The 15,236-nt window shown below is 40.3% G+C and overlaps 1 protein-coding gene across 1 annotated transcript in view; it reads left to right on the plus strand.

Moving 5' to 3' along the window:
* Nucleotides 1–15,236, plus strand: part of gmds (GDP-mannose 4,6-dehydratase) — a 141,950-nt gene that overhangs the window by 106,440 nt on the left and 20,274 nt on the right. Inside the window, exons 8-9 of the mRNA XM_026345649.1 lie at nucleotides 6,109–6,227; nucleotides 6,848–6,944. Of these exons, the coding sequence (XP_026201434.1) occupies nucleotides 6,109–6,227; nucleotides 6,848–6,944 (216 nt within the window). The remainder of the gene's footprint in view (nucleotides 1–6,108; nucleotides 6,228–6,847; nucleotides 6,945–15,236) is intronic.

The raw sequence follows: 15,236 nt of genomic DNA on the forward strand, positions 1-15,236 counted from the left end.
AAAAACATGTAAACACAGATGTTTATTCTCAGCATACCTCTCAAGGTTATCTACATAAATTACCCATGTTCTATGTTTACATTAACATTTACATCAGATTTGTTTCCAAAATGTGGGTTTGGCAGCTGATAATGATTTGTACCATGTGATCAGGTACCTCAATGAGGCTCATGATGATGCAGGTCAATAGTTTTAAGCTAAAACCTAAGAACTTGAAAACTCACTTTTTACTCACTTTTAGGATGTCTTAAGACATAGATCGAAGATAATTTACAGAAATGTAAAGTATCAAAAGTATTATCATTAGGATGCTGGTTTATAGAAGCTTGAATCTAAGTGTTTTTAGTATGAACAAGGTCCAGTGCTGTGTTGTGAAAGGAGTGTCCACATTTACAAACTGAAGTCAGAGTTAAGATTTAGATCTGTGGAGGAGAATGTAGAGGAAGTAACCCATGCCATTCTCTGAAATGTTATGATGCAAGTCAAGGCGTATATAATTTGAAGTCCGATGAATTTGATGTTTAAATATAGTCGTATGTAAACATCCACACTACTGAGAGGTTATCTGCCCTCAGTCTGGTATCAGTCCTGGGGCCTGTGTCATTCTGGAGTCATAATTTCAATACTATTTGCCTAATCTCAGTACAAGATGGCTGCAGATGATTGCCTTCATATCCGGGAAGTAGTGGCCATGATGGATGTGGGTCCGAAAAGACCAGCTGATAACACGAACTTATGACGTGCATGAGAATGTTGGAGCTGAAACTCGACGTTAGCCATTGCTTTGCTTGTTAATGCACACGTCTTTGTACACTCACGTGAATATCTCATATCACAGTTGTAATTGCGGGTCATTAATCTCATTATCAGTAGTATGGGATGGACCCGGCTCACTGAAGCTGTGTCTGCACCGATTTAAGGCTTTTCCTCTGGCCCACACCAAAATAAGAACACTTTTCTTCTTATTTTTCAAGTCTTAACATTCTTGTCTGGCAGCTGTGCAACCATGTTATGGAACCGAGCTGAGAACCTCTTAAGCTACAAATGATCTGGAAAAGCCAGCCCTGGTTGAGCTCTGTAGTGGGAAAGATACAAACCTGCAGCTTCTCCTATGCCCTGTGCACCTCCATCAGGGCCCTATGTTAAATTCTGTGATGTAAGTTTTACCTGATTAGATATTAAAAGCAGCCAGTCCATTTAAGTCGTATGTACAGTAGTTAAAGCTCTGTTTTTATTAATGCAGGGATTTAAATCAGTCTCTGCCCTGTGCATGTTTTGGGCATGTTTTCTATACCTGTGTGTGCTCAGATTTGTGTGAAACCCTGTGGTTAATGGCATTAACAGGCTGTGATTGGGGCTGATGGCTTTCTGAGGCCATAATAGCAGCTCCATTAAGTCATACTGTGAGCCATTCCACATGTCAGCTATAGTCAGGCAGCTAGTGCTGGAGGACCGTGGGGCTGTAACAGCCTGGGATGCTGGGAGGGAGGCGAGATGCAGAGGAGGGAGGATAGAGGGGGTCAGCAGCCTGCAAAGGAGGAAGGTCTAGATAACTCGACACTTAAGCTGTGGTTTGGAGTTTGATGTGTGTTTTTTAAAGATACTTTGTAGACATTTAAGCTTTTTCTTTAGACTTCAAAGGAAATAGAGAACCAGCATTTGTTTTCAGCCTTCCAGCAAAACACAAATTCATACAGGTATTTATAGGCACACAGTAGTGTGTATAGTCCTTGTCTTTTGAATCAGGCGTCATTGATAGTGACACAATAAGACCCAAAATATCCTATTTTTCTTTTTACAGTGGTGAGAGTGAACTGTGTGACCTATACAGGCATATTCTGAGTCAGCAGGCTGCTTTTGGTTTGTACCAGGGATTTTCCCGCAGTCTACAGTAGTAACTTTGGTCCTGCTCTATCTGCCAGGGCCATATGGAAGAAATTAAATATAATGTACTTTCAGAAAAAAAGAAGTGGCAGCCACCAGCTAAAGGCTGAAGCTGCTACTGTATTAAAGTGCCTGTAAAAATCCCACACTTTTCACTAGAAATTAGTACTGAATTAGTTATTTAATATACTGTATATACTATAATATAATATACTATATTTAATATATATATATATAATATAAATTAGCACATTTGTCAAATATGAATATTATATTTTCTCAGATTTTTGGATCCTTTGATTATAGGTTTTCTTTAGTTGATCCTTTTCTCATCTATCACTTTTAAAGAATTGTTTAATCTTATTTTAATGGTTTAAATATCTTTTAGCAGAAGAAGTATTAGAAAATTAACTGTTTGGAATAGATTATTAATAATAATAATGGATGTTATACGAATATAAAATAATCATATAATGCTGACAAAGCTAATTCAATATAAGCAGCTCTCTCTATATAATATCTTATTTCCCATAGATTGAACCAACCGCTTCCGTGTTTAACTTTTCAGGCCCAGATAGTCAAACTGACAACATGACAAGAGGTAAACCAAAACATATATATATAATATCACAGATACCAGGTTTCCCCTTGTGTGTGTCAGAATATAACTCAGGTGAAGGGGACTGGGGTGGCAGCAGGGTGTGATGGGGGTCATCCTGTGGCCATGTGAACAGGAAGGTGCGGGTTCATTGTGAAGGGCTGAACCCCAGAGCTGTTTATCAGATAACTAATGAAGCACAGCGATCCTGAAGGAGGGACATGGGCCAAAAGAGGGGAGAAAGAGAAGGGGGCAAAAGGTAGAGGATGGGGGTGAGGGCTGGTGTAAAGGAGTCTGAGAAAAAGACGGAGTAGTAAAGTGTGGGAATACCCACAGTGACACCAGCGCTCCTTCCTGAGCTGTTATCACCGAGCAAGCTGAGGAGAATAAACTACAGTCTCCCATGATTTGACTGAGCTTTATTCCCATTACAATGAGTAGAAAAATATACATGATATTATTTATTACATTCCATGGTTAAAAATCAGCAGAGGCCATATCACTCAGCTCCTGTCATAAACATTTTCTCTGGCTGCGCGAGAAGCGGAGCTACGTTTCCAACTCCCATCATCACAACCATCCAGTTTACTATGTGTTAGACATTCATCAGTGTGGTCTGCAGGAAAAAGGAAGGGGGAAAAAGTCAGCTTCATTACAAGTTTAAATAATCAGCCAGTCAGACGATCAAAACAGTATTACAGTGTCAATGTCAGTGTTTGATATTTTACTGTTTCCGGTGATAATTAATTTTACTCACATCGCAGAGGTAGATGTGAGCCGAATTAATTATCAGGCCACATCTAAGGTCTCTATTGTTTATAATTTCTTACATTTTATTCTGTAATATGTGGATTGTGGGTTGTTTAGTCTAGAAAACGCCCAAAAAAACAGGGAAAAATACATCACAGAGAGCCCAAATAATGTTTGACCATCAGTCCAACACCTAAATATATTCAGTTTACAATCATGTATAATAGAGACAAGCAGTAAATGCTTAAATGTTAGTTAAAGCGTTTACTAATGTTATACATGGAGGTGTCATTATTGGTTGGAGTAACAGTGTGAGAATCTGGTTTGTTCATCAGGGGCCAGAGGGTGAGAAGTCAGAGGTCAGGCCCAGGGGAGCCATCAGAATTGAGCAGTCAGGTGACCCTGAACGATCCTAAGATAGGACGGCCTCTCCTCCCTGAGGAGCAGCATTCCAGTACTGCTAGTATGTGTGTATTTCTGAGAGCAGGCATGCAAATATATAACAACAAACTGCTTTTATTTGTCTTTTCAGAGATGAATACGCTGAACAGTTGCTATGTTTTTGGAGACAAGAGCCGTACTTGTTTGATATATCAATATTCATGTTTGGTCTATTAATATTCATGGTCCCTAAGATTATTTGCAATGACTGTGATGGACCTTTGGCGTTTCCTCTGTTGCCACTGTCATAGGGCAAAAGGTTGTGGTTTTCAACAGGGCATTTAAAAGTATTATGAGAATGTAGTCATCCTCCCCAGAGGATAAACCATTTCCATTTTGAACAATCATTTAACAGGACAAATATAAACTTTATATGCTACATGTTTAACAGCTGCCATGAACAGTCATATAAATATACATGATCCCCTGAAGATGTCTCCTCTGTGGTCTGCGTGTATGGTCGAAGTATTAGTTAATGAAAATGTAAAATTTAATCTAAACATTTACATTAGATTTTCTACTTACAGTCATGCTGTTGTAGCATTTATCATAATATGTAACAACACTTCAATATAGCAAAACTCTCCACTTCCACACACTTCATTCTTGCTAACAAGGGGACACTCTAAACCCAAAATAACATTTTATTGTGTTCAGGAATCTGTTCATTTGTTATGTCCTTTTGTTTTATAGGTATAATAAACATTGAAGCCTCAATGGGACGCTACTGGGAACTTAGCATTTTCACTTTTTTTTATTGTGTGAGTATGTGTGTATGCAAAGGACACAGTGAGTACTATTGCAGAGGGAACACAAGATCTGCTAAATGTGTAGAGTCAGACAGCCAGCTTGTGTTTCGTCCAACTTTAACACATAAAACATCCTGATGTGACTGGATGAAACACACAGAGACACACAAAAATACACACACACCGCATTCAATGCAAATCCAAGTGTAGCAAATAAACGGTGCTGATGTGCTCCTCAGAGAGCGAGACAGGCAAAGTGTTTAAGTCATCTCGGTAGAGACAGAGGAAGCCAACTCTCCATCTTCCTGCTGTCCTGTTTGGATCGCAGCCCTGCTCTGCTGTAGATGACTCACTTCTTAGAGGGAGTGTGGCTGGACGGGCATGTCTAAGGTGGGAAACTACTACCTGGCTGGTTAAAATCAAAGACAAATTAACAGACCCATCTGAATACTGCAGCTGCTGCTGTTGGGAGGAGACCCGACTCTTCAAATAAATGATTAGCAAGCATGTAAGGACCATAACTAGGGAGCAGAGCAAACTGTACACAGCTTCTACCTACAACCCTGTCTAATTTTGTAGGAAATGCTGGTGTAAAGGAATGTATGAATGAGCAGTGGAGGTAGCAATAGGCCTTTTCTGCATCTGGTCTGCTGCAAATCAGATAGAAGAACAGAAAGAATGGCATGTTAATGCTTTAAAACAGAGGTGGCCAGTCCTGGTCCTCAAGGGCCACAGCCTTGTTTGTTTTCCAACTATCCCTGCACGTAAAGCTTCTGATGGGCTGAACATGCCTGATCCAGCGTAGAAAGGATGAGAAATCAAGATGGTTCTATCTGCATTTAGGTGTCATTAATGTGAAACACTGAAGAGCCAATGGATATGTTAACATATCATATTTAACATTTTGATCTAAACACATCTTTTGTCCTGTGATACCACTGTAAATGTAAAGTACTATAGGACATATTGGTCCTCTCTCTGCCTTCCTGTCTGATTTTATTTAGTGCAGATGTGTGTGTGTGTCTGTCTTTGTCCCCGGTGAGTCTCTTCTAATCAGGCTGGACGTGCCAGGGGTCAGCAGCTCTGACCTGCTGGCTCTAGTTCACCATAAATATTATGGAATCGCACACAGACGCCCTCACTGCCTGTTTAATATAGTACTGGGTCCATTAAGGAACCCAGAATATCAGCTTTCACTGGGGTATATTGGCTAATAATAATACTGCCTACATCATTTAACTAGAAATAGTGAACAGTCAGAACTTAGTGCTGTGTTTTTTATTTCTGGATCATGTCCTTGACTTTGCTGTTTACTTTTCATCTGTCTTGTGGTGTCATTTTACGCTGTTGGACCATGTCACTTTTCTGTGAATCTGTTTTGTCTGCATGTACATGTACATGTGCATGTGCATGTGTATTGACGGCCACATGTGTGATTTTGTGTGTGCCAGCAGCATAGTGGGCCTGTGGGAGTGCTCTGTCCTCCTTTCCCACGGTATGTGTCCCATGAGCCCTTGTGGTGACGTCAGGAGAGAGGTACGGTCGAATGCCCTGTTCAGAGGTCGCAGGTCCACTTCCTGTCTGTCAGGATTGAATTGGGCTGTGTCCAGTGCAGAGCTCTGAACTGTCTTTATGGTCTCTCAGTGGTTTAACCTCTCTGTCTCTTTCTGTCTCTGTCTCTCTCAGGCCATGTGGCTGATGCTGCAGCAGGAGGAGCCTGAGGATTTCGTCATTGCAACAGGGGAGGTGCACAGTGTGAGAGAGTTTGTGGAGAAGGCCTTCAGACATGTGGGGAAAACCATTGTGTGAGTGTAACACCCTTCCAGAAATGCATTACCATAAATGTTCTGTCACTTTCCTTTGCTGGTTTTATGGTTGATTGAGAACTGAAAAGTCCCCGAGTAGTTTCTGTAAAGTCATGAAGCAGTCTTACAGTGTGTGATTTCTACACTTTCAGTACAGCTCAAGTCTGAATTAACAGACTTAAATATTAATTACATAAATATATACATAAATAAATGTGTGTTTATTGTAATTAAATTAATTTATAATATAATGAGTAAAACAGACAGTATTTTGTATGCTAGTTGTTGTTGAGTTGGTAGTGCAGTCCATAAACTGCAGCATTAGTGGTTCATTACCTGGTTCTGTGTAGTGAGGAGCACTCCTTTCATTCATCTAGATCCACATCTGAGACCCCTTTTCTGTCTCGTCTCTCATTCGCCTCCCTCTGACATGATGGTGAAGGTGTTTATGGCTGTGTTCAGTGTTGATTCAGAAAAAAACCCAGGTGACATGTTGTGTCTGAACTAGACGTTAAAGAAACAAACTACAAAAGGACCAATCAGGGAGACAGAGGAACAAGCAACCGAAGCTTTGAACAGCTGTGGGAAAATTTTCTTTGCTAAAATTTGTGTCTTTCCAGGTGGGAGGGAAAGGATGAGAAGGAAGTTGGCCGCTGCCAGGAGACAGGGGTGATTCACGTGAAGGTGGACCCCAAATACTTTCGTCCCACTGAAGTAGTAAGTCAGAGTGCTCTCTGTTATTGTGCATTTCTTTTATAAATTATTTGCCCTTGACGTTAATGGTGTCAGTGTTTCCTATCTGCTCCATTATCACTAGCTTTTGTTGAATAGTAACGTAACATAATCTCTGATGCATTTAGCCTTAACATAATGTTTTTTAGGATAACATGGTGGTTGAAGATACTGTATATGTTTGTGTGCCACTGGTTTATTTTTATTTGTTTGGCCCGATTTAAACACATTATAGCTTTGGTATTTCTATGACTAAATAGGAACCAGTGGGAAAAACAGGTTCACATACTGGTCCCCTGACTTGGACCAAAGCAAACCGTTACGGTCACACTTCTTATTACATACAGACATACATTACATATATTATAACATTTGACTTTTTTTTTTATCATGTAGTATATTTAGGTGTATCTCAATGTATGTCTTTGCAGTTTATAAACAAAAGACTGGAATGAAGGAAGAATGAAGTTTACTATAGTACTGTAATTCAGACGATTCAAGTGCATATTTCCTGTTCCCTACACCTGATCTTAACGTGAATGTAACATGTTTTCTCTGCATGCATTTCGTACTGTATCTGATTGCCGGTCATTGTGTCTAGAACCATACACTTATCAGCCATAATGGGTCCAGTTGACAGCCTAGGGCTGCTTATTGTATACTTTAAAACAGCTGGAAACAAGCCAGTCTGCCTCTTAAAGAGTAATGTAGGCTGTATCCTGCCAGTTGGTGCTTAGTGGGTTCTTGTATTCGTGCATGCAACCCTGAAAACATTTCTTTAAAAGCAGGAGAGTGTGTTTGAGAACAGTGTGAGAATTTATCTTTTTTACTGCCTTCTGAATGGACAGGTGTGCCTGTACCTGTGCTTCACAGCTGTGAGCATCCAAATCAAAAATGTATGTCACCGCTGCATTATCCCACCATTTGTGAAGTGTCATAGGGATTTGGGAGGTCTTTCTCTCATGACTGTGGTCCATCAGTATTGTGGCTGCTTCCCAGGAATGGTATTGGGTTACCCTGAGGTGTCGTGGCCGAGATTAGCTGTCAGGTTCTCAGTTTAAAGCCAGGAGCGGCCCTCTGCTGAGCTGTGGCCTTGCAAGATTAGAGTTGAGATCCAGTTGAGTGATGGCGGAGGATTAGCAAAGAGGCCCTGCTGACTGACTGCTGAAGCAATGGAAGCAGCGGACACACACCTGGGTCTGTATTCTTTGTGCATGTTGGCCCCCTCATTCATGGCCCTAACCCTACATCCACAGTGAAAGCGCCTGCATGAAGTGGTCAAGTCAGCCAACAGTGACCTGTCAGCAAAGGAAAGTATTTAGAAAAGAAAGTGTTGGGTATCTTTCCACAAGAGCCTTCATGATACATCAACAGACAATATCCCCAGTAGTGTTGATGCCTACCTAATGTGTTGACATGTGATGAGTATGGAAGGCAATGCATAAAAATATCAACCTAGTTATCCACTAAAATGTTCCTGTTAGCATTCATAAATAAATAAATATCTGTGTTGGGTGTTGATTCAGCTCCGTGGTGTTTCATCTGAACATAATGAAATCGGTTACACTTTGACCGACTTCACATATTAGGAGTATATCACTATGGGTTCCATAACATGGAGCAGTAACAGATCTGTTGAATGTATTTCCATCCTGATAAAGCTGAAATTATAAGTTTGTTTAGGTTAACCCGGTCCAGGAATGAATAACATCCATGCCTCCTTTGACAGAAACAGACAAAACAGGGACCCACTCATAAAAAAACTGCTCCAGAGCAGTACTAGAGGTAAAAGAAATTTTACAGGGTTCCCTTTTTATTTGATCCTCTCATAAACACCAGCTTTGCTGCTTTTTGAAGGAAGCCGTTGCAAAACAGTGCTTCCATACATCCACTCTATCAAAACAATACTATAGCTGTACTGCAGATGGATGACACATATATGTACAGGTGTCACTGTGACTTATGAGATGAAAGATCTTAGATCTCAGAGGACTGATTTGCTCTGTAGTCAAAACTGACAGATGTGCTTCACACAATAGCCTGTGTGTGTTTCTGTTTACACCTGTTTTCACGTGGTGATCAGGCTCTGTGTGTAGCTTAAGCATAAACCTGAAGTCTGTTAAACTGTGCTGAGGTGCAGGGTCAATATTAGAAGTGGATGTGAACAGGAAACAGTGTTTGTTTTTGCCTTTTTATTAATTAATTAATCATTCAATACTCTACCTGTCAAATATAATCACATGGTCTTAGTTTGCCTAAGTAGAGCAGAAAATCCGCACACACAAGAAGAAATCCTTACAGAACAGAACATGCTAACAGCAAATATTTGCAGTTTTTCATGATTATCAAAACTTTTACCACTTGTGTGTTTAACAGTCATCTTGTTAAATAACTGACTTGTTGTTTCAGCTCAAGTTCACTTCACCTCTGTGCCTGTGGAAAATATTAGTGATTGTCATATTTTTCAGTGGATGAAACTGAATAAGCTTCTGTATCTCATACGTGGAACATGTGCAGCTCAGAGGGAACAGAGGGGAAATATCCCTGCTCTGTCTCACTGTCTCTTTATTTCTTTGGTAGGATTTAAAGAGACTGAAGAGTGTTTAACCTCTGACCCTTCAGACAGGAAGTGACTGACACCAGGCTCACAGCTCTCCATTGTGCCTCTCTTCAAGTGGAAATATCTGTCATCGAGTGTGTGAGCATGTATGTGCGCATTAAGAATTCAGCTGACTCAGGCTCTTTCAGTGTTATGTTTGCTGTTTAGGTGAAAGAGAATTTAGATCTGTGTGGGGCCTGTGTCCAACGTGCGTATGGCTTTACGTGAGAGGAGTGTGTCCTCGGGCAGTGTGCTAATATGTAAGTAATTCATCATTATCCCTGTCAGTGTGTATGTCTGACATGAGCTCATTTATCTCCCCAGCCCCTTGGGATAGGAGCAAGCGACGTGGGAGGGGTGCGAGAGGGTTAAATATGCAGGTGTGCTTCACATGTGGTGCAAGTGTGTGTACTTGCACACTTGTCTGTGTTTATTTGGAAAACGACACCCTGAGGCTGCAGAGGTGACGGCGAGTTTATCTGTGGTGATGGAAGCTGTTTACATGATGGTTAAGAAGAAAACAGTGAAGCTACTGCAGATGATCCCATGTGAAAGCGAAAGACCTGTGGTTTCAAGCTGTCGGGGTTGTTTTGAATAAAGCTACAGGTATTTTTTCAGACTGCTATGACTGGTGTTTGTTGCAATTGTATTTGCCTTTTTGAGCTGTCAATCACACTTGTCAACTTGTGGGTTTCTGCCAGAACTGAGGTTTGGCTCAGGTGAAAGGCCCCTTGAGCCTTAGGGAAGGAGTGTCTCTGTGTGTTGTTCTTTAATGGTTATGATTAGTTTTTGTAGCCATGTAATATACAATATCAAGACCGTGGAGAATTCAGATGTGATCATAGTTTTCACAGTCTGGTTCCCACAGTTATGTTTATAAGTTATTGAGTGACCACGTTGGAACTGATCACTGACTGTGTAAGAGAGCGTTCTCTATTCAATCCACATGATTCATGAAGGAGCTGCACAAACAAAGGCAGAGGGCAAACAGGTGCGTGAATGAGTGCAGCGTAAGAGAAAAACATGGATGTATGTTGAGTAATGTGGTGCTTAGGCGTGTGTGGCGCAGTTTTGGATATGGGAAGTCGCACAGAACATGCTTGGAATTCAAGTCACAATAAAAATGACGTCACCTCAGAGGTTTATGTCATTTGCTTCATTGTCTACCACTCTGTCCTCGAAACACATTCTTTCACTGCTGCTACAGTTGACAATGAATAACAATTAAATAACTGACGTTTTCACAACTTCTTTTATTTTCTTTATGTGTGTGTAAGAGACAGAGTGTGAGAGTGTGATTTAGGGACAGTGCACATTAATTTCTAAGCGCTCTCCCTTGGGCAATAAAAAAAAAAAAAAAAATGTAATAGGAAAGGAAAAGTTGTAAAAAGCAGTTGTTTAACATAATGTGGTACATTTGCTCATCGCCTCCTTCCCTCGAGTGTGAAAACTTTTCCTTTAATGTAACTTCCTAGTGTCTTGTATTGCAGTTTCCCTGCCTGATAAACAGCTCTATTGTTCACAGGTGGTGACGCAGGCTTTGCTGTGAAAAGGTATTTGACATGAAACACCTCAAATTCTAATTAGCTTTTCTTGTTTTTGTGAGATGTCATTCCAGTTTACGCAATGCTCCCAATGGTGTATCCAACATAGTGGGTTGACTTGTCCCAACAATTGCCATTGGCAAGACTATTAGAGAATTTCCCAATAACATGTCATCATATTGGTAATAGATGGGGGAGCTTTAAATGCACTTTCTCTCCTTTCAGTCATTTAAGCTTCACTCTGTTGTTGTTTATTAGTTTATTGTTGGTCCTGATGTGTCTCAATGTGTATCGGAAAACAATTATTATTGATATATTTTTTAACAATTTCATTTTGCACCACATTGATTGCATTTGTCTGTGCACCAGTAAGGATGTGGATATGTTTGCGTGGTACTGGAGCCCGGCTGTCATACCTCTAAGTTCATGTGTCGCTGGAGGATAGAACCTGCTGCAAGTTGAGTGACGGCTCTGTGGTTTTTGTCCAACCTCTCATGCAGGGCAAGAGAGGGAGAAATAGTGATAAATGGGAAGTTGTCTCTCAGTCTGTCTTTATGTCACTCTGCCTTGTCAGTGTTCGGTGCGTAAGTCTTCCATTGTCATCTTCTCAGCCTTTTCCACTTGTGTCTGTCTCAATTGCAATGATGCGACAAGATTTAGTTGGCAACACAGGAATGTCCTTCCAGGCGAGATTATTCCCCTTTAAGAGTGAGAAATAAAGCAGAGACAGTTGCATCCTTTCACCTACCGTCATCATCACCTACTGTCATCTTGCCCTCAGCTATGATTTGTGATTAATTTATATTTATTTAACTGTGAATTGAACAGTAAGAACTATGCAAGTACAAATTATAAAAACCATTGTCGCACAGTTGAGCAAATAGGGGTTCTGTGATAAGAGATTTCTCCCAGGATGAAATGTTTCTAGTTTTAATATGGTAGCTCACCAATGCTGTTTTCTATCTATATCAACATCTAGGAGCCACCTTTGTCTATTGACAGATTGGAGAGATTTCCATCTACAAACTATTAGTCTTTTGGCAGCTGTAAGGCAGGTTAGCCAGAGGCGCTTTAGCTTCAGTTCCAGGCGGAGCAGTTTATTGATTTGTTATCTTATTCCAACAATTTCTGATTAATCAGATCAGTTTAGATCTTCAAAATGTACGTCTGTAAGTATTGCATACCTTTTTTACGACCAACTGTACAAAAAAAAAAAAAAACGTAATAGTCAATGTCAGATGACATAAAATATAGAAAAGCAGCAAAACTTGAATTTCGAGAAGCTAGAATCCCTGATTGTCTGTCATTTTGATTTGATAAATTACTCTGATGATTAGTTGATTGTCAGAAACTATTTATTTCTTCACCAGTCAATTAATCAACAGATACTTTTAGCCTAATCATGCATGATCATCACACTGACATTACTGCAGTTTATTGTGGCATGAGTGGGAGGCTATTTATCTTTTTTGGCATATTTTGATTGACAGAGAGGGCTAACGATCCGAGGTTCCCATATATTTTGTTCAATTATAAATCCGGTTTTGTTGTCATCATGTACCAGTATTCTCTTTCACAACAGACACAATAAAAAGACAGTTTATCATTCCATATTGAGGAACAAGGTTAACTTTGTGTTCATGCAGGTATGACACATCACACGAGTATTGCTCTTGTGTTTGCTCCCATCCTGTGCAACACCATGCCAGTAGTGCTGGGTCCTCTTGATAATTATTCCATTATAACCGTACTAAACTGATGAAGTCAGACAGCCACAGAAGGTGATTGGTTTTAGTTTAATCTACATCTAATCTAATCTTGTTCTACACACAAATGAATATATGAAACAGCCCTATCACAGTACAGAACAGTATCACAGTTCTTACAGAAACTAGTATTAAAGTTGCTGTGCCTGTTTTTTATGAATCAAGACAGCTGGTAAGAATCAAATGATCCCACATGATCCTAAAAATAGCCCTTTTGACACACCACACCTTGGTACCTGTCAACTGCCTGTCCGCGGGTACATGTCTACAAGTCTCAAATCTAAACTTCCTTCTTTCTCTGGATGGCTGTCATTCCTGCAGTGAGTAAAGAATTTACCAGAAACACACTCGACTGCATATTCTTATACGTCACAGTCTTGTTGTCATTGGATAAGGAGCTCAGACAATGGTCCCAGTGATTTGAAGTAATAATGAAGGTCAGTGTTGTTCTAACGTTGTTTCACTATTAGAAATCAGTCAACCCACCTGTCGAGATCATCAGCATGACAACACACCTGACTGATTCAATTACTAAATAATGTTTTGCATTGTCAAGTGTTATTGAACTGTAAGGACAGTTGAACCTTTGCAGACTGTGACACAAGTAGATATCATCAGTGCATAATATATAAAGCATTCCTCATGACTTGCCTTCATTTCTTCAGTTAGTGATTTCATGAGAATAACAGAACGTCCCACAGACCGGTCCTGAACCCAACAAAGGTCAAATGCTGCCAGCTAGCTCACTAGAAAACTAGTTTTCAGAGCCAACATAGTGTTGATCATCAAGCTTTGTCATTTCAAGTATCCAGACTTCATTCAACACATTCCAAAAACACATTTAGCAGTAATTACCACCCTGAATCTTCCTGGGTCTCCAAAAGTGATCTTCAGGTCTCTCTCTGTTCTATGAGTTTTAGGTCTGGACTTTGACTGTGTTACTCAAGGACAGAGACTTTAACTGAAGCTATTTATGCAGTGTCTTGGCTGTGTGCTCTGGATCATAGCCTGAAATTAGAGATTACCTGTCACCCCAGCCTCAGGTATCATGCACAGAGCACATTTTTGGATCATTTTACTCAAAAGTATTCATAATGTAGCATTATTTAAACCCCTGAATTCCTATTTAGCTGTGAAATGGACATTTTAGACAGACCTTTATGTTCTTGTGAGAGGGAGTTGCACATGCTTTTGGACCAAGCACTCTGGATGTTGCATGAAGCCTCTTGACACATTTAGAGTCACTGTGTCTCTTTTGTGGTTGTAGACTCAATGTACTTCTGTGGACTTCTTGAAGAAGCACAGCTAGGGTTGGATTTCATTTTACTCCATGCAGGCGGTCCAGACCTTATAAATCCACTTGCTTGTAGGACTGTTTCCACACACACAATGAGTATTGCAGTGCCTCTGATTGAAGAGGACGAGTCAAGCTCTGTTAAAATTTCTGTCAAGTGTCTTAGTTTTTCAGCACTTTTATTGTATAACCTGTCTTTTGACCCCAACTTTCCTCTACACTAATCACAGCTTTAACGTTCTGAACTTTCCAGTGCACAGTAACACTAGTGATGGACAACTCGTGCACAGATACAGCGAGAGGCAGTAAGATTGCAGAAACCACAGTGTCAGACCCAGCTATGGAGCAAATTATTCATTCTAACAATGAGAAAAACAGGTATGGCCCCACATTTGTGTGTGCTGCTGACATAATGGCTCCTGGCAGGAGCTAACTCATACACTTCTGTCCCTGTCCCCCAGAGAAGATTTCAACAGTTGACCTTTTTGTTGTATAGTACTGGCTACTTAATGAGCTCTGAAATATGGTGGGTATTTGTGAGTATTCCAGTATAAGGCTGTAATTCTCTTTAGTACTTGCTGCTGCATGCTTCTCCGCTGTTTTATGTGCAGTTACTTAAAGCAAAATGACCTCTATTCCTTTCAGTTATTATTAGAGACATAACATAACACTCTACAGTGAGGCTTCACGTGAATACAACCACTAGACTGATTTGAATCCAGTCCTGTCGGTCTAGACACCATTTGCCTGCAAAACACAGACGATAAACTTTTAAAGATCTTGTCTCGATGTTACATACCTGTCCAAGAGCGATGGAAAATCTGTAGAAAGGAGAGTGAAGATGCTTTATACTCTGTTCTCCTTCGTTCAACTTGGTTTCTGCTCACACTGCTGCTCTCAGAGAGTCGGGTACAGTACACATCCAAACTGGTCAGATGATCTAAATCACGCTTTCAACTTTGACATTCTCTATTTGCTATAATGGTGCACACACAGTTTTATGTCTGGTGATTAAATATAATAATGAATAAACACACTTATAACAAACATGGTGATGCCCCTCTCGATGTAGGT

This window comes from Anabas testudineus, chromosome 4 (genome assembly GCF_900324465.2).
Source record: "Anabas testudineus chromosome 4, fAnaTes1.2, whole genome shotgun sequence".
NCBI lineage: Eukaryota > Metazoa > Chordata > Actinopteri > Anabantiformes > Anabantidae > Anabas > Anabas testudineus.